At 38.7% G+C, this 20,213-nt stretch overlaps 1 protein-coding gene across 5 annotated transcripts in view; it reads left to right on the forward strand.

Annotated features, from left to right (window-relative positions):
• Positions 1 to 20,213, forward strand: part of ARHGEF3 (Rho guanine nucleotide exchange factor 3) — a 493,464-nt gene that overhangs the window by 465,730 nt on the left and 7,521 nt on the right. For all 5 annotated transcript variants that reach the window (XM_077452030.1, XM_077452034.1, XM_077452033.1 and 2 more), the window contains 7 exons: positions 731 to 901; positions 2,985 to 3,047; positions 3,501 to 3,597; positions 3,697 to 3,773; positions 14,904 to 15,161; positions 17,787 to 17,957; positions 19,760 to 19,946. In XM_077452030.1, the coding sequence (XP_077308156.1) occupies positions 731 to 901; positions 2,985 to 3,047; positions 3,501 to 3,597; positions 3,697 to 3,773; positions 14,904 to 15,161; positions 17,787 to 17,957; positions 19,760 to 19,946 (1,024 nt within the window). The remainder of the gene's footprint in view (positions 1 to 730; positions 902 to 2,984; positions 3,048 to 3,500; positions 3,598 to 3,696; positions 3,774 to 14,903; positions 15,162 to 17,786; positions 17,958 to 19,759; positions 19,947 to 20,213) is intronic.

Genomic DNA, 20,213 nt, shown 5'->3' on the forward strand with positions numbered 1-20,213 from the left:
GGTTTGACTCTTTAACTTTTTTTGTAATATGATTAAATTGTTATCTAAGTCTTCAGATTTCCCTGCATGCAGTGCTTCTACCCTATGGGTGCAGTAAGCTATTCTATGTCCAACTGTCGGTCACAATCAGGGTGATTTTGTGGGGCATTTAATTCCCTACACATGAGGACACTTGTATACAAAATGCAGAACACCTTTGACAAAAACTTGAAAGAGGGGGGTTGGTTAGGCCATGACATATTGGAAAATGATCAAGGAGATAGTAAAGTTAATGAAATATATCTGAAAAAAAAGCATAGCAAACATGTTACCATATGATTTGTAAAAAGTTACCCTGGTTGCTCATGTGTCACATGTCCCTATTTGAACTGTGTTGTGAATTTCTCATAACCATAGTCAATTAAAGAGTCTTTTTTTTTTTTTTTTTTTTTTTTTTTTTTATAAAATTTTAAAATGTTCCTTTATACATAATTAAATGTATTTTTTGTGACTAGCATAAGTACCTGAATCTGTCTGGATATCGGCCATTTATTCCGCACTCAGAAAAAACTGGGGAAAATAAGTTTGTTTCAACTATTTAACAGCTTGCCTAGAATTACTCTTTAAAAAGTTTCATGTGAATATTAATGTTTAAGTAATGCATTTTATACATACCGGTATATAAATTATATGGTTTTTTTTTTAAGCTTTATAATTATGTAATCTTTTTCTCATTCTTTTTTTACTTTAGCGTTCTATCAGCTTCCGGGGTGATAGTCGTCCAGACCTATTTACGCCGAGACCTTGGTCAAGAAATGCCCCTCCTGCTATCACAAAGCGCAGGGACAGCAAGCTGTGGAGTGAGACATTCGATGTTTGTGTTAATCAAGTGCTCACTTCCAAGGAGCTCAAGCGCCAGGAGGTTTGTGTTTTACCAAATGTTTGAACTGCAAACAGATGAATCTGGCTGCATGTAGTGTGATTATCCTGTGAAGACTATGGGATGTAATGATATACACAGCTGTGCACACTTCACATAAATTCACAGCTTCCCTTGGTAATGCAGACTGAGACCTCTGTGGCTCTCCTGTTGTTGAGGAGCTACTACAAGTCCCAGCATGGTTCTGTTGGGATTTGGAGTCTTATTTTTTTTTAAGGCTGTCATTAATATTCAATATAAATTAGAACAGCAAATCTAATTTTATGAAATATAACAGATTTGCCTCCACAAGAGAAATCTAGCCATGTATGGCCAGCTTAGGGATGGATAGTTCACCTGGGGGCAGACGAGACAGTTGGCATAGATGGACAGACAGTGTAGCTGTAGCCCAGGTCATGCCTTGGGTAGAAGTCAATTTGTTACATGATATATAGTGCACTAGAAGGCACATTGCTGTTTTTTTTATATAGATGTGCAGACTGTAATCTCCTTAAAATCTAGAGAAATAGAAAATGCAGATTCTGCTATGGGGGAAGAGTTATGTAACAGTGCGCTGCAGTTTACTGATAACTATGGTATGATTATAGTATGGTATGATTAAATCGCAACATGTCTTGTGTTTAAAGCACCATGACCATTGTTGAGAGATCACATGCTTTCCCAGAGAAGAATATTCGCATTATTGGGTAATTACAATCCTGCTGAGTACAGCCTGCAGAGAGCAAGGATAAGATGCCAAATAAAAGAAAACGTGGCCATTTTCTCTCCTTCAGACAGTGACTCTGTCCCACCACACATGTTAAACGCTTCATAAGTTTTAATACATTTGGCATTTGCCAGGAGCTGGAGGGGGGGTGTAGGCATCTGAGGCCTCTCTATGCTTTGATCTTTTATGCTGGACTTTAAAAGATCCCTATTCACCCTTTATTTTTGAGTTGGGATATATGAGAAGGATGAGGTAGGTTTATGACTATTGAGTGAGATAGCACCTGTAGCCCACACAACACAAAAATCATTCTAGAGATTCAAAGATCACAGCAAGGTTGGAAGGGTTGTATAGTAAAAACTATACCGATCAGTTAAAGACAAATCTAATCAAAAGAATTGAGGTAGTCAAGAATATCAACACCAGGAAGTAAGAAAATATATAACACAAGACTCAAACAGAAATAAATATAACAAATGAATCAACAAAAGCTTAACAAACTGGCAATAGTAATTCATCCCAGTAGCTAAAAGTAGTACATGTTTACAGCCTTAATCAGGAGTCTACAGAATATTCCCATAATTATACATTGAATGCCTCATACATCAATAACATATAAGATAAAGATGAAGTATCAAATATAAATATAACAATACAATATTGTACAAAGGCATTCCATCTGCCTACAAATTTCTTGGGTTTTACTCCTTTCTTCAGGATCAGGGAACCCTAAAAATTAAGTGCTGTCTTTTCCAAGAGTCATCACAATATAGATTTGTACAAAAATGCTAACAGTAGCCACAATAATCATGGCTGTTGATTTTAAATCGGTATTGGATACGGTACGTGTGCATCTCTTTGCTATCCCAGTGTTTCAGGCACCTGTATTACTGAGAAGACATCACAGTATAGATGTATACAAAAATACTAGCAGGGTCCACAACAATCGTGTCTGTTGATAGAGATCAGGGTCACATACGGTACGTGTGCATCTCTTAGCTATCCCAGCGTTTCAGGTACCTGAATCACTGGAAAGAGGGGTCTTGGGAAAGGAAGCCCTGCACAAGGGGCCTACTGTCCTTTCATCCTGGTGAAAAAGGTCCTCAATCATTTCAATTATATTTGCTTTCCCATTTTTGGAGGTGATCCACACAGCAATGTAAGGAGACCAGGAGATCTTCCAACCATAGAGCAATAAAGATACCCTACACCAGTCAGTTATCGGAACATGTTGCCTACCATGAGCTATGATGTTACAGTGTGTAGTACTTGCTTATATGTAACCAGTTCCAAACTAAAGCTGCTCACACATCGCATTCATGACTAATCGTGTTTTTTTTTTTTCAATTAATTTTACAGGCGATTTTTGAATTATCTCAAGGAGAGGAAGACCTAATAGAAGACTTGAAGCTGGCAAAAAAGGTAGGCTAGCAATGGCTGATGTAAACAGTAAGAAAGTCAAAGAAAGAAAACTGATGCTTTATTCTGCGCACAATATAATGTGGATACATAGCAGTTGTATCCTGAATAATCTGCCATTACACTAAAGCATTTTGTTTCTTATATAAATACAATACATAGAGAATACATCTGCTATTGGCCCTGCCAGATTATATAGCCCATTCACAACACCCTCACTATATGCATACATTTAATTTGAAGATAAAAGGATAATCCAATTTTTCTTCACGTTCCCATTTTCTGTGCGGTTATCTGCTGTGTGAGCCTCTGGTAGGTTTGTTGAAAGAGAACAACTTGTACTGAGTTTTATTAAACAACGGAACAGGACCACTGAAGGTCATTGTGTGAGATATGAGCAGGCTTTTGTTTCTCTGTGATTGAAAACTAGACTCTGACCATTTGTTGTTCTCTCAGGCATATCATGACCCAATGTTGAAACTCTCCATAATGACAGAAGCTGAGTTAATGCAAATCTTTGGCACCCTGGACTCTCTTATTCCCCTCCATGAAGGTATATGCATTGCTTTGTCTTTTGTCTTTTGTCTTTTGTGTTTGAAAGAATACCCCTTTTTGAGAAAGAGCTGGCTAAAATGTGTCTGTGTGTTTATAGACCTCCTGCAACGCTTACGTGACGTCAGGAAACCAGATGGATCTACTGAACACGTTGGGCACATCTTAGTGGGTTGGGTAAGTTATGATATGCATTTATACAGTCATCCTTTTCTTTGGTTTTGGGGGAGGGAATGGGTATAAGGTTTAGCTTTTTCCAACATAAAACACAGCCCTCAAAATAGCCATAGAAAATGAATTTAAAGTAGTTTTCAGTAGACTAACTTTCTATAGGAGCTTGTCAGTATTAAAAATAGTTAAAATAATGTATATATTAGATGGCATGTATTTGGATGCATTTTGTGTGAGCTGGAGCAATATCTGTGCTGGTTAGACACCGGTTTAGAGCAAGTGTTTAACTTTTTAATTACAGCATGTATTAGATAAAAGTGGGGTTCATTGTTGGTTGTTTTGTTGCTGCTTTGCAAGGGACTTATCTGACCTGCATTTGGGAAACAGAAAGGACTACATTTTTGCTGTTAAAGTAAATTAAAGTATGTTTTTTGCCCGAGTAAGAATCAACAAACTATATTTCAGAAATTTTTAATGGTGCCACACAAAAGGTGTATGCCATATTTCAGCTGATATATGTGAAGTTGCTAATTTGTGAGACAGACAGAACCTCAGATATGCTACAGTCCTGAAAAATTTCTGAAACTTTGTTGCAAGAGTGCCAACTGAAACCAAAAGCTAATACAGATAAAGAACTATTGATGGTGTACAATATGATATAGAATTTAGTGTGTACAATAAAGCCTAGTACACACGGGCCAAATGTCGTTCGTCATCGGCCTGTGTGTACTGAAGTCAGTCTGACAGAAGCTAGCCATTCAGTCTGACCGAAAAAGATCTGCCGACCGGCTCCCAGTCTGACCGAAGTGTTCTGGCTAGGGGTCAGCTCCCCTGTCAGAACAGAATAGAACAGCAGGTGAGATTGCTGTACTAGCGTTGGATAGTTAATACAGTGGCTTCTCCTGGGCTGTCAGTTTTTTTTCATTCAACCCTGCTGGGTTGAACGGAAAAAAAAATACTAGTGTGTACAGGGCTTTAGTTCTGTTATCCTCTATGGCAGTGTTTCTCAACTCCAGTCCTCAATGCGCCCCCAACAGGTCATGTTTTCAGGCTCTCCATTATTTTGCACAGGTGATTTGATCAGTTTAACTGCCTTAGTAATTGCCACAGCCGTTTCTTCTGAGGGAAATCCTGAAAACGGGACCTGTTGGGGCGCCTTGAGGACTGGAGTTGAGAAACACTGCTCTATTGCCTCATTCACATGGGCTTAAGAGAAAACATTTGCTTTGGGTTATTGAAGCTATTGATGGAGCACCCAACCATTTGATGCCATTTTTTTGTTTAACTTGCAAAGCAATTAAAGTTGTAAAATGGTGGTTTTGATCCACAGCAAAAAGATGGGGTTAACATTTCACAGATCAAAGGCATTAAAAATAAAATCAAACACTTTTAATGAAATTGGCAGAAAGTGGTTGAGAGTTACCAGCTGAAAGCTCAAGAGTTACCAAATACAACCTTTAGCTCTGTAAAATTAAAAAAAGCCATGTCAGTGGGTTTGTTGAGGGAGTTTGTGGCAAGTGTGGCTTGTACCACCGACATCAAACCTTGATTCCAAAGTCCTTTTCACCTGCCTGTACAGAAGTCAAAAGAAAAACCTTTAACAGCTGGAGCGATACGCACCCTAAAGTGCTTGGCATAGGACTAGTATGTCTTGGTGATGAACTGCATTTTGGATTCTTCATCTGTATGACGTGCACATTTTCAGTTGCTTGTTCCCTAGATATTTACAGGAAAAAGAAAGTAGAAATAAATACAGTATCATCATTTCTATTTAGAGCAAATATGTTGTGATCTCTGCAAACTGAACTATGCGGTTGATGTGGGCCTCCAGTTTCCATCTTGTGAGATAAGCTTGTCTTTTGGAAATTCTTGAGTTTCACGGGTGATTTCCGATCAGCGCAACACAAAAAATAGTTTAGTAATTATTTAAAAACAATGCTACAATATCTATCCATTATAGGATGTTTCCACAAGTGAATTAGGAAGTGAAATTCTTGTGTTCCTCTTGCTATTAAATAGGAAAATATAGACGTAATACGTTTTTTTTTCATTGTCCAAGCTCAACAGAGATGATTTATCACCAGTTTTTACTATAAGCTCCTTAGTAATGACTACATGAAAATCATGACTCATTGCCAAGGTTATATTTACTAGCAGAAAGCCTACGAAATGTACTTTAGATTCAAGGAATTACAGTGATTAACATATATGTCACCATAAGAGAATTCCAAGGAACTCCTAGATCTTTCGCTTTTCCTGAAATGCATTGCCTAATATGAAAGATCTAATATAATTTATCACTTTGATAAAGGAAGAAGCCCCATACACGTGGAGGACTTGAGATGTTTGATTTACATCAGGCCCTATTATTCAGTTGAGTGTGGGAAAGCTGGTTGCAATATACGTCAACAAGGCAAATAGATTTTTTTTTTTAATGATCTGCAGCCAAATAGAAAAGGCGGTGTTAAATTAGTAAATACAGTCCGTTATCAGTTTAGTTCTTAAAGTGTAAGAGCTGCTGATATGTAGATGAGGACCCAACATCCTTACAAAGGTTGTGTATACCCCCTACACTTAAAGTACAATTAAAGCTAAAAAAAAAAAGTTTAATTTTGGATAATGTAAAGGGGGGTTATAACCCCGGTCAGTTTTTTTTTGCCATCTGTGTCCCATTTGGTGGAACTCTCTAGACATCTTGTTCCATAGCCCCAAGAGAAAGTGAGGGAAATCCCTGGTTGTGACCAGGGACACCAGAACTAGTATTTTTGGATGATGTTATTGCTGTAATGCTCTAATGAATATTTTCTATGGAGAAGCTGTCGAGTTGCCAGCCTGTACTTTCTATACACCAGAACTAGTGTTCCCATTTCACGATTGGAAGATTTAACCCTCTATTCCTGTTCTGCTCACAATTCAAAAATTTTAATCTTCATTTACATCCCCACCCCCTCCCAGTAAAAATGATCATCAGCACAAACGGAGAGGTCAAACTTGCCTTACAGGGACACAGGCAGCAATCAGATTAACCTGACAGGTATTCTAATCCCTCTTCACTGTAAACAGAATAAAAAAAAAAAGTTTGGCTGATGTTTAACTGTGCCAAGTGAAATGGGGTAAATGTCTGTTGCATCATTAAATTTGCCGATCTAGCAGGAAAATTGGTTCAAGACCAGAGACCCCATATATATGTGTCCTGCTGGGGAGCTTTTACTGCCTTTCATAGGTATGCAACAGGAAATGAGAAGATTTATTTTCAAGTGATGAGAATTCCCATCTTGGAACATTTGTCCCCATTGGAAAATTTCCCTTGGCCTTTTGCTTTGGAGGCTACTCTGAATTTTTGGATTTTCCGCTAGAGGGGCGACTGTACCCAGTGAGGAAATGGCAAAAGCAACTTGACAGAATATCTAATCCTAGCAAAGAAAAGACACAACAGGAGATGGAAGAAGGCTGCTCACCCCGAAAATACAACACAAGGGAGAATGGTTCCCCCAGAGTGGGGTTTATAAGCAGCAAAGTGAAAAAAATTGTCAATATTGTATGAAAAAAGAGTTGTTTATTAGTAGTACTAAAGGGCATAACATGATGGTTAAAAAATGAGCTCCAGTAGGAAAATTAAAAGTAAATGAAATATACACTCGCAGACAGGAGTTTCATAGCAACATTAATAAAAAAATGTCGACAGTATGAAAGATTGGACTGACGCGTTTCAACCCATATACCAAGGTCTTCTTCAGAGGACGGGTCTGCTAAGAGAAATATATATATTGTAGGAATACATGTCAAAATTATATACGCACAATGGAAGAACAATAAATGCCATACAGTGCAGACAAATCTAATCTAATCCTTTCCCACTCTATCAAAAATAAAAAAATCTTTGCTATACTTTAATTCTAGTAAAGCTCACATACCTGTTTGCAAAATGTTTTAATAGCTCTGCTCTACTGCTAAACCAGTATGCGATTTGCATTTTCTAACTCTTATCGAGAGTATTACCTTTATCAGAAAAAGACAGAAGAAAACAAAAAGTCTCAGACATAGGTTCCTTTCCTTGACAGGCTGAAACTCCTGGCTCATCGGGCCGTATCCAGTGAGGAAATCCATGTACAGTATGTTCACCAGTGCAGTATAGCAGGAAACCAGCTTGGTGATGAAGATTTTTAAGATAATGAAGTAGTTAGGAATTAAACAGAGTGGGTGTTATTATTGTAGTTGGTGCTGCTTTGTATTTCCATTGTAGTAAGAAGCAATGGCTGTCATCTACTATTCCACTTTGCCTGTGTAGGGCGGTCTAACTTGCTTAGCGAGGTAAGACTCCATTGTATTCCGCAAACTGTTATCAGGAAATTGACGCACCCAGCTCAAGCTTCTGCATAGCAGAGCTTCATTATCACGGCAGGATTCAGAATCAAGCTGCTGAATATGGGGAATGATAGGTTAGGGTGTTGGGAGATTTAAATCTATGCATTACCTTTTTTCATGCTTTGTTCCCCTGTAAAAAGCAGAAGCAATTATCAGTTCTTTACATTCAGGAAGTCTTGCATTCGTCCCTAAAGGCACCTTTAATTAACATTTAAATAGGAATAATGAATCACAGGTGCTGACAGCTTTTCTCTGAATTCTGTTTAAAACTATAGTAATATATTTAGTTGATTAGTTCTATTATGCTTTAAACAAACAGAAAACCAAATAAAAGTGTGCAGTTTAGCACAGAAAACACATTTTCATTTTACTACCATTGTAGAGTCACACACAGGGGGATTGTAGGGAAAAGGAGCTATGTAAAAAATAATCATGTACATTGGATACAGTGTTATAAGATTTGAGAGAAACTGGTATATTCAATATATGCCTAGAGATTTATTTATTTCTAGAGGATTGTGATGCTATAGATAAGGGGCATGCTGATAGGTTGTGTTGCCAGGCTAATTTGAGAGCAGGTGACATGCCAATAGGAGGGAGCAGAGTGACAGAGAGATGAGCTCATCAGTCTGCTGCTTTCCTTTCACTGTCCAGTCACAGGCTAGGGGAGGGACAAGACCTGTAACCTGTGGCTTAACTGCAGCAGGGTAAAATCAGGTCTCCTTTCCTACCAGATAGGCTTGTTATGTGTTGCAGAGCTGTATGGATTTCAGGGTTGGGTGGACAGAAATACAAATCCTTTGATAATTTCATAAAGCGCGAGCAGCCAAATTGCATACAAGTGCCATATGTATGAATTTGCTGCTGCCAAGGAATTTGCAGAATTCTTTTTTCAGCAAATCATGTGATCCATTCACCTCTAGCAGACAGGACTGTTAAATCCTGGACCTCCCTGCAGACTACACTGCAGTTATGCAGTATAGCTTTATCCAGGATCAAACTAAATCAGCCAGAAGATAATAATAAAGTTCTTTCTCTTGCCTCCTCCTTTTGAACATGTTCACATACAACAACTATTAAAACCATTATATGCTGGTAGTATTCTAGGGCAGTGTTTCTCAACCAGAGTGCTGTGGCACCCTGGGCTCCCATCTGGGTTCTCCTGGGGTGTTGCAAGCCATGGACCCAGTATGCCCTTGATCAGCGTAATGAGTTGCCATGGTGCATATGGGCCTCTGATTTGATTGGGAGACATCTGATGTGAAGGGGAGGCTCTGATATGATGGGAGACCTCTGATGTGAAGGGGAGGCTCTGATATGATGGGAGACCTCTGAAGTGAAGGGGAGGCTCTGATATGATGGGAGACCTCTGAAGTGAAGGGGAGGCTGTGATATGATGGGAGACCTCTGATGTGAAGGGGAGGCTCTGATATGATGGGAGACCTCTGAAGTGAAGGGGAGGCTGTGATATGATGGGAGACCTCTGATGTGAAGCGGAGGCTCTGATATGATGGGAGACCTCTGATGTGAAGGGGAGGCTCTGATATGATGCAAGACCTCTGCTGTGAAGGGGATGCTCTGATATGATGGGAGGCTTCTCATGTAAAGAGGGGCTCCTGATGTGAAGTTAATTTTATCATAGATTGTTTTCATTGTCCCAGGCTTAGGTTTCCTATTGATAAGTAAAATTTGAATAATTTACCGTTTAGACTGAGGTGCCTTCGAGATTTTTCATACTTTAAGGCTTGGTTCACACCTAATGCTGATGTGGCTCACATCAGGGGTCCTGTGCGTCTTTTGGTCCATCGTTTCAGGTCTGAAATCGGCCCGAATTTTGGGCTGAATTCGGACCTGACACGGACCAAAAGGTGCACAGGGCTCCTGTGCAAATTCACATCGGAGCCGCATCAGAGATATGTGAACTGGCTCCATAGAGAGCAGGTCACAATCTACTGCTATTGCGAATTGGATGCGAAAATTCCACATTCAATTCGTGAACCCAGCCTTAAAGGGTGTCATGCCTCAAAAAAGGTTGAAAAATTCTGTTCTAGGGATTGCCAGAGACTGATCTAATGCAAGTATTTCTTAGCTCTTTCAGTAACATAGGTATTTTGTATTTGTATTGGTTCTACAGACACACATTATAAATTATATTTATTATAAAGCAGTTATGTGTTCGCACTGTGATGAATTAACATGATTTTACTAAGAATATTACCAGAGAACTTTGAGTCATTGTTTTAGGGTGATAAAAATCAGTTAGTTTAATTTATTTTAATCACTAAAGCTGTTCTACACATTATACAATTTTCCTTTATATTTACCAAAACCATATATTAGGAGGTCAAACCTAAACACTTTCAAATTGTATGCGTTCAGGCAGGCTCTTGCACTACATAGTTGAAGGTAAATCTAAAGAAAATTGTATAATGTGTTGCCAGCTCTCCGCGTGTTGCCAGCGTTACACTATGTAGTATTGACTTATTCAACAGTACCTAGCAACACTAGTTTCATACTATTAGATTTTTGATAGCTTTAGATAACCTGAGCAGTGTGTACTTTTTAGACTTTTTGTTTTTTTTGTTTCTGCCGACCATATTAGACACATCACGCAAACTCTCTCTAAATAAGCACTTTGAGTTTGACCGCTAAGAAAGGATTATCAGAAAGCGGCATTAGGCATTGGATGTGTGCATAATACTGTGTCTGACTTAGCAGGAGTTATTTTAGCTCATTTGTTAGGACTCAATAGGCTGTCAGGCTGGGTTTGTTAGGCTCCTGTTACTGGCGGTTGTGAAAGGATGGGAGTGTCAGGCAACTCTTTGATTTAGTGGTGGTGACATTGTGTTTACTGTCTGTCAATGATGAAACATGTCAGGGGTATTATCATTTGGATGGAAGGAAGACAAAGGAAGCCTGAAAATTACCAGCAGCCCTATTCTTCGAGGACTCTCTGCTAGTGGTTCCCTTTGATCTTCATGACCCCTCATCACATCTAAAATGGTTTCTTGAAGTTCATAAATTAGTCACTACAGTGCTTTATGGGATACGGTTATGATCATTTAGTGTTAACTATTTTCTTTTCACTTTATTCTCAGGAGTCAATCAACTGCTAATTACTCTTTACTTCATCTTAAAGTCATTTCATCAAAGCTGTTAATGTAGGATGACATAAAAACATTTAATGCAGTTGTGTATTTAAAAAAAATAATAATAAAGAGAAACTGAATTTACTCTATAAAAATTGTTACAAGGGACATAGGTGTGCGCAGTCTATTACATTAGGGCGTGCATCCCAAAGTTTAAACACATATGCGTGTATGTGTATATAAACTGATGGGGGCAGAAGGGCAGAGATTGGTGTCAGTAGGGCAGTTGATGGTGTCGGTAGTTTTATTTTTTACAATTTCAGTTTTTTTATTTATTTTTTACAACTTTTTTTTAGGAGTTCCATTAGGGGGGCTTTAGTAAAATATTAGGGGTTTAAACGGAGGGAATCTGTGCCACACGGGGTGATTAGGATGTTCCCATGCCTATGTGAAAGAGTTTTTTTTTGGCATAAGATGCTTTATATCTCCGTCATAAAACCTTTCCCTTCCTGCTATCAGGATTTTAGAAATTGTAACTGCAGCGTATGTTTCAGTTAACGTTCTCGGTGTACAGGAGCCAAGTGCCGGGATGATGTAACTCCTGTGTGCATGTGCAGAAGTTACTCCTTTGTTGGCCCACCAATAGCTGAAGATGAAAGACTTTGGACCTAGGGGAAGACAGGAGAGGATGGCAGCGATGGAGGACCAAAGGAGAGCTTAGACCTTGCATCAATGGAAAAGGGCACACTAAAGCCTAGTACACACGATCAGAGAATCGGACAAAAATATAGATTTCGAACTGATCATGCGATAAGCTGATCGTTCGCACACAGCTTTTCGAGAGCCAATCATAACAGTTCATCCGAAATTATCTGAAGGGACAAATACAAAGATTTTTCTTGTATGATACCAGACCATACAATTTTTGCTTAATCAGTACAGTTTTAGTCCGAAAGAAAAATCAGAAGAGCAAGACCACGCATGTTTAGAAACAAAAGAATACAATACAATAAAATACATTACATAATTTTCGAAGTTGTATTCTGTCATACGAGAATTTTTATAAGTTGAGTAATCTCCTTATTTTCAATATGGAGACCAGCATGCAAATATCTCATCGTGTGTACAAGGCTTAAAGTGGTTGTAAACTTGAAGTTTTAACTAAGCCCATATAACTGTAGTGTTTACTTGTCTCTCTCCAATGCTCTAAGTGTAGTTGCGCTCTGGTGCGTCATTCCTCTGTTATCAGCATGTGTCACTTCTGACAAGTTCTCCGACACAGATAACATGAGCTAAAAATTTGTGTTGGGGAGGGAGCTTGGGGGGAGATGAGCACGGAGCTTGTCTATTCAGAAAACGGCTCTGCATGTTCCTTTGTTTCTCGCATATGTGGAGGGGGAGAAAAGGGGTACCTTTCCTCCAATCAGCTTTTACACAGTGTATATACAGTCTCCCCACCCACCCCTATGCACTGCTGAAAGATGAGGAACAGTTTTTAACACAATCTGCTCTTTAGAAGGGGTGTAGAAAGGGTAAGACAGCAGATATTCAAGTAAAACTTGTGTAGGAGAATTTGTTTAATCTCTGTATCATCTGAGGCTAACCACTTCACTGAGTATATGTGAGGGTTTACAACTACTTTAAGAGGTGATGGTTCAATAATGTGTGTCATAATGTGCAAGTATGCTGAGCTTAAATGGCAAGAGCCCTGGGGGGCCCACAGTAGGATACAGTTTTGCTTAATTTTTGTGGTGTTATATTCAGCTAGCATAAGTATCTGAATCTGTAATGATATCCATATCTGTCATTCTTTATACAGTGGTACTCGCACTGGGTGAGGGAGTGTCAGCACTTGGGGCCAATCATACTATGCAGCATGCAGATGTGGTAGCTGGAAACATGCAGTAAATGATCAGTTTGTTGCTGCTTCTTTATTGTGCAGTCAGGCTGCAGGCAGGGAGGCGACACAAGTTTTCCTTACTTCTAAAGCTGGCCATACACACACTTTATCTGTCTTTATGGACATTGTTTGTGCACTGGTGAAGGGGCCATCCCCAAACTGTTCTCACAAAGTTGGGAGCATGAAATTGTCCAAAATGTCTTGGTACGATGACGCCTTAAGAGTTCCCTTCACTAGAACTAAGGGGCCAAGCCCAACCCCTGAAAAACAACCCCACACCATAATCCCCCTCCACCAAATGATTTGGACCAGTGCACAAAGCAAGGTTTATAAAGACAGGGATGAGCGAGTTTGGAGTGGAGGAACTTGACTTGAGTCCTGACCTCAACCCGATAGAACACCTTTGGGATGAATTAGAGCGGAGACTGCAAGCCAGGCCTTCTCGTCCACATCAGTGCCTGACCTCACAAATACGCTTCTGGAAAGATGGTCAAGCATTCCCATAGACACACTCCTAAACCATGTGAACAGCCTTCTCAGAATAGTTGAAACTGTTATATAGCTGCAAAGGGTGGGCCAACTCAATAATGACCCCTACGGAGTAAAGTTCATGCGCGTTTAAAAGCAGGCATCCCAATACTTTTGGTAATATAGTGTAGGTCTATTTCAACTGTGAATTTAGCTATTTGGCTCCAGGAGTTCAGCATTCACCATTTTTAATATAAGATCATTTAGAAAAAAAATGCTTCCTAAAACTTAAATGCTTGCATTAGAATTAGTGCGTGCTAAGTCTGCTTGTTTTAAGCTCTTCTCTCATATGCAAGGCGTTCGCTCTACAGCATCTGAAGCAACTTTAGATAATTGATTTATTATCGCAGCACAAATAAGGTGGAGGATCACCATATGCAGCATTCACCCTGAAGTAGACAGTAGAAAAAGTTCAGGGCATGCAGGTAAAGGTAGTCAGACTGATTGTCAAAGATTGCTATCTGTCTTTCTGTCATCAACATAAACAGACCCCTATTATGGTTCAGTAAAAAACACCAGTCCCACCAGGTGGCTAAATGATGAAACCTAATCCAACTAAGACATACATACTGTTGTTGATTAAACTGGACATTTGTCATGTCACATGAGTTCATGGATCTCTCTGTGAGTGCCGAACATTAGTGGCAGTGTCTTATCCCTTGTCAGTGCATGACAAAACAATAGGTAGATTTCTTATTGGCAGTTAGGTTGTTGCATTAGTTTTCCTAACTCGGGCACCATGGCAGGGCGTCTGAAATCTGTGAAGGACACTGTTGGCCAACATACAACAAAACAATATAACAATAAAATATTTTGTTAACATTTGAAATACCGACAGGTCACCTCCTCGAGAAATACATGGGACCTAGTATATACCCTTTAAAAGATAGACTTTTTTTTTTCTTTACTATTTATATAAAATCTTTGTTCTACAAAAATGAATTCATTGAAGATACACTGGTGTCATACAGAGAGTAATGGGTTTTCTAAAGAGTAGCTGTTTCCTTTAGAACTGTATTTACTGCACCTAGTTTAAAGACCTTAAATAGCTAAAGTGCAGTAGAAGATGGTACTGGCTCATTGAACTCTTGTGTGTGTAATTTCAGCTTGAGCTGCTGAATACTGTAAACAGCATTTTTTTTTCTGTAAAGAAATTACCTAAGCAGAAGCAATTTTTTTCTAACTTGCTGCAAAATAAGCATTGTTGAAACTGTTTTATGATGCTATATAACTGGATTTTATCTTTCCCTACAGCTGCCCAATTTAAACTCCTATGACAGCTATTGCAGTAACCAGGTGGCAGCAAAAGCCCTTCTTGACTACAAGAAACAAGACCACAGAGTACATGACTTCCTGCAGCGCTGCTTAGAGTCACCTTTTAGCCGGAAATTAGACTTATGGAATTTTTTGGACATTCCCAGGAGTCGACTTGTAAAATACCACTTGTTACTGAAAGAAATTCTCAGGCATACCCCAAATGACCACCCCGACCAGCAACACCTGGAGGAAGCTGTAAGTAGAACTTTTTTTTTTTTTTTTGCGTTAAGTAGGGGGATGCTAGAACCTCTGTCAGCTTTTTAATATTGTATGTTTCCCTGGTGCAGATTTACCCTTACTCCCTGTCTGCCGTTGCGGCCTGTGGTATTTTTTTTTTAGGGGGGGGGGGGGGGCGCAAATTTTTCCAGTGTGGCACGATGCATTATCTTGCTGAAAGAGGCCACTACCATCAGGAAATACCATTTCCATTAAGGGGTGTACTTCATCACCAACAGGGTTTAGGTAGGTGGTACGTGTCAAGTAACATCCACAAGAATGGCAGGACCCAAGGTTTCCCAGCAGAACATTGCTCAAAGAATCATAGTGCCTCCTCTGGCTTGCCTTCTTCCCATAATGCATCTTGGTGCCATCTGTTCCCATGGCACATGCACCCAGTCATCCATATGATGCAGAAGAAAACATGATTCATCATCAGCCCAGGCCATTTTCTTCCATCACTCTGTGGTCCAATTCTAATGGTCTCATGTCCGTTATAGGTGTTTTTGGCTGTGGGCACGGGTCAGTATGGGCACCCTGAGTGATCTGCAGCTACATGGCCTCATACGCAAAAAACTACGATGCCCTTTCAAAACATAAACTTCATGGAAAAGCATGTTTTCTTGCTGCTTAATATATCCCACCGACTTTCAGGTGCCATTTTATGAGAAAATCAATGTTATTCACCTAACCTCTCAATGGTCATAATAGCTGATTGGTGTATGTATATTGTGTGTGTGTGATATATATACACACACACATTTTAGAGAAAAGTAAATCTTTAAATATATTTACCTTTCTGTCCTTTGTTATGCACTAAAGCAGGCCATACATTAGACGTTGGTAGGAACATTTGTACGAAAACTTTTATCAATGCATTCGACCGCTTGGCAAATGTTAGGGATACTTCAAAATGTAATTTGCTTTGAACATTACAAAACACATTTACTGTTAGAAATGTGTTTCTTCGAGAAAAATTTTCCTGCTCTTTTGAATTTTTTCATGAATCTAAAATCAAATGAAAGGTGCAGAAATTAAAGTTTTCTATCAAGCTTTTTCTATTGTATGGCCAGTGTAAGACAAATCTTTCCGCCGGCTGAAAAAAAACAAAAAAACAGCTTTACATTAGTGGAATTGATTTCTAACAAAACTTATTGGAGTTTTAATAAAAGTGTCTCCTCCTACCTATTGTTGTTAGCTAAGGGAGACAGTCATGTGGTTGGCTTGCTACATTGATTTAGAAACTTTACACCCCTGGTGACCCTTTGGCACTCTTTGTGCAGCCCTCAGGTTCCCTGCAGATACTGATCTGTGTTTCCCTATTGCCCTGTTATGGTAGTGATTTGTGGCAGCCTTGTGTAAAATATCTCTAGTCTATGACTGTTTCTTGCAACAACTGTAGCATATTCACAGTCTCTGATCATCTCTTTTATTATGTCTGTAGTCTCTGATCATCTCTTGTATCATGTTTGCAGTCTCTGGTCATCTTTTGTATCATGTCTGCAGTCTCTGGTCATCTCTTGTATCATGTCTGCAGTCTCTGGTCATCTCTTGTATCATGTCTGCAGTATCTGGTCATCTCTTGTATCATGTCGGCAGTCTCTGGTCATCTCTTGTATCATGTCGGCAGTCTCTGATCATCTCCTGTATCATGCCTGTCGTTTTTGACTATATCCTGTTGTGTCTCTGCTGTTTCTGATATTGAATATTTACTGAATTATATGTGCGGCCCTTTGGTCATGTCAGGGCCAACACTTGAGGCCCCTCATATCAAGAAAGTTGACCACCAATACTTTACACTATTCTTCACCTTCCTGCAGAAACCTAAATTTTGAAACAATTAGCTTATCCATAGGCTTAGTATTTTTGTTATATCCGCAGAGCAGAAAATAGTTTGCTACAAACTGTAAAATATATGTTGGCACAATGTTCTTCTGCTTTATTACACTCTTGCATAAAAGACAACCTTCAAACTCCTGGCATTGTATCTCTTGCAATGTTGGCATGTATTGTATGGGTACACACCCATGCAATGAATTTAAGTGATCACTTGCATTGCATAAATTATTTCTTTATATATGATTTAGATGTTCTACAGACCTACACACTTGTTCACAGACATCCTGTACCTTTCATGGGTATCTGATCCATCGTAAAGTAAAACAAACGGTCCTTTGCTTGACCTGTTTGATAAATATGGTGTTATTTTCTAGTTGGACAGGAGTTTATTAAACACTTCTGGTGTATTTACATTTCAAAAGTGCCTTTTCTAATAATGTCCTCAGTGGATGTATGGCGTTTTCTCAAGAATATTCAGCATAGTCCTTAAAGAGGCTTTTTTTTTTTTTTTTTTTTTTTGACAACCTTCTGTTGTCAGAATATTTGATCACCGAGTTCCTTGGAAAGTTAATTTCAGTAGAAGAAAAAATGAACAAGGCCTTTAAATAATGCAATAACTTCTGTTTGGTTCTCAGCTATTTTTGGTTTGGTCTTAATGGAAATTTCCCGTAGAGATGACACTCTCATCCTTCATTCATTCGTCTTAAATATTCAATGTACAGAATCAGAGTAGGTTTAAATTATGATTTTCTTGCTCTTTGACAGATTAATATAGTTCAGGGAATCGTTGCTGAAATTAATGTAAAGACGGGGGAGTCGGAATGTCACTATTACAAGGAAAGGCTGATTTATCTTGACGAGTGTCAGAAGGATCCGCTGATTGATAATTCCCGAGCACTGAGCTGTCATGGAGAGCTGAAGAACAACAGAGGGGCGGTGAGTATGCCATTATTGATCATGCTTTTATCTTTTCAATACATATTGTAGCAATGTTATTTGGTTACCCTCAGTCTTAGAACCTATTAAAAATATTAGCACAAAAAAAAGTACAAATAGTTGTGATAAATACGTTTTAAGCAGTTTAGTTCAGTCTCATTAATGAAGGGCAATCTGTAATTGGATCCTTCCTGTGTGTTACAATGTTATTAGATAGTGCTCACGTGATTAGTAGTTCTGTCTTGCATACCTTTTTAGTAAAGTTTTGCCTATCTGGAAGGGTTGCAACTATGTTGAACAATACTTGGAAATAAACACATCTACGTAGTCTTACAGGTCGGTGTATTGCTCAAATATATACATGGGCTATACCAAAAGTAATGCAAAAGTCGACTTAACTATTTTATTAGCTTATGCAGGTTGTTCAAATTTCACATGTTGGTTGAATAACTCTTTTCTATAGTAATTTTCTTCTTCTTTTTAATTGCAGGTAAATAATGAATTCCAAGCAGAAACGATGCGCCATCATTGAGTTAAACTTGCTGACAATTGATGTCAGTGGTCGCAGTTGATGGCCTCCCACTGTGTGGGTTGTCTTCAATGCTGGATTCTTTTTCCCTTTCTTTGAACGTTTTCATCCATCTGTGCACATTGCTCTTGTCAATGGTGTCATCTCTGTAAACTTTCTGTAGCCTTCTGTGGATGTCGGACAGCCTGCGCCTCTTCTTCGTCAAGAACTCACTGACAGCACATTGCTTCTGCTTGGAATCTATTATTTACCTGCAATCAAAAAGAAGAGGAGTTACTATAGAGGAAGAGTTACCCTACCAACATGTGGTTATGCCCACTTTTGCATTACTTTTGCTACAGCCCTAGTATAAATTGCCTGTGTCATATGACTGTCCACTAATATCTATAGTTGCTTCTTATGTAAAAAAGTGATGGCAGTTTCACTTTTAATTGACTGCATTTTGTAAATGTTAATGACAGCTAAAGGTCATGTGCTTCGTGTTAAATGCACAACTCTTTTATGTCATAGCTTTAAACCAGGCCATGTAAAGTAAAACCTTTCTTCTATCAACATCACACACATCAAGCATCTTAAACCCCCACACCCAACCCTCTGAAATGACCTTTCAACAACGGCATGGTTTGACATCAGACAGAAGAAAATCACTTTGATCACTGGTGTTGTTACTCCTGATCTGCCCCCCCACATTGTCTTGTTATTTGTGCTTATAACATAATTATTGGCAAGAAAAGTGTTCCATGTATTACTGCTCCCAATGTTTGATGGCACATGTCAGACATATACTTAACGTACTTCTGAAAGAGGAAGCTTGGGGGTTTTCTGAGATATTGGATTTCCCCTGGTGATGTTTCACTTCTTTTCTTAAATTCTTTAATATAATTTGTCTTTGAGTTTTGGAGTGATGTTGGATTTAGAATAAAATTAGTTTGTATCCCCTTTCACTGTATGTTATTTTTTTATATATTCTTTAGTCACCTACTGGTGTCAGGCAAAGTTGTGTTGTACTGTGAGAAAATGAAGCTACTACCATAGCCTATATCTGTATTTGTATGCTTAGTAAGAAGTTGGTGAGAACCTGAAAAAGCCTGGGAAATTAAATCTTATTTTGTATTTAGAGTGTGATATTGAGGTATAGAAATTATGATGGTTCTCGGAGGGCAAAGCAACAGGTTCATTTCAATTCTCTTTACTTGAGCTGTACATCTTAATGACTGTTACTGATTGTTTCTGTCTTTCTTTAACTTACCCTGGTTATTTTTTTGTCTTCTAGAAATTCCACGTGTTCTTATTTCAAGAAGTTCTTGTTATTACCAGAGCCATCACACAGAATGAAAAACTTTATTATCAAATCTACCGCCAGCCAATTCCTATAAAGGATCTCTTACTGGAGGATTTACAGGATGGTGAAGTTCGTGTTGCAGGGTCTCTACGTGGTGCTTTCAGTAACAATGAACGAAGTAAGTTTGATAGTGTTATGTGCCGTTAAATCTAGATTAAACTTTATAATGATAGAATGTGTTGTACCTTTTTGGTATTTGAATATTTATGCCTAATTATAGTAAAAATAAAAACAGTAAAGACCATCTACTGGAGTGGTTCCTGGGGGGAAAAAACGTGAAATAATGGACTGGTAAAATTGCTCACATAGTACCTAACAAGGCAGCAAAACCATACAGACATTTCAAGCTTTTTTGGCCAGCATCAGTGCAGTGTATGGAAACCAT

The sequence above is a fragment of the Lithobates pipiens genome, unplaced genomic scaffold, assembly GCF_037356315.1.
Source record: "Lithobates pipiens isolate NorthernLeopardFrog02 unplaced genomic scaffold, aLitPip1_a1.2 Scaffold_23, whole genome shotgun sequence".
Classification (NCBI taxonomy): Eukaryota; Metazoa; Chordata; class Amphibia; order Anura; family Ranidae; genus Lithobates; species Lithobates pipiens.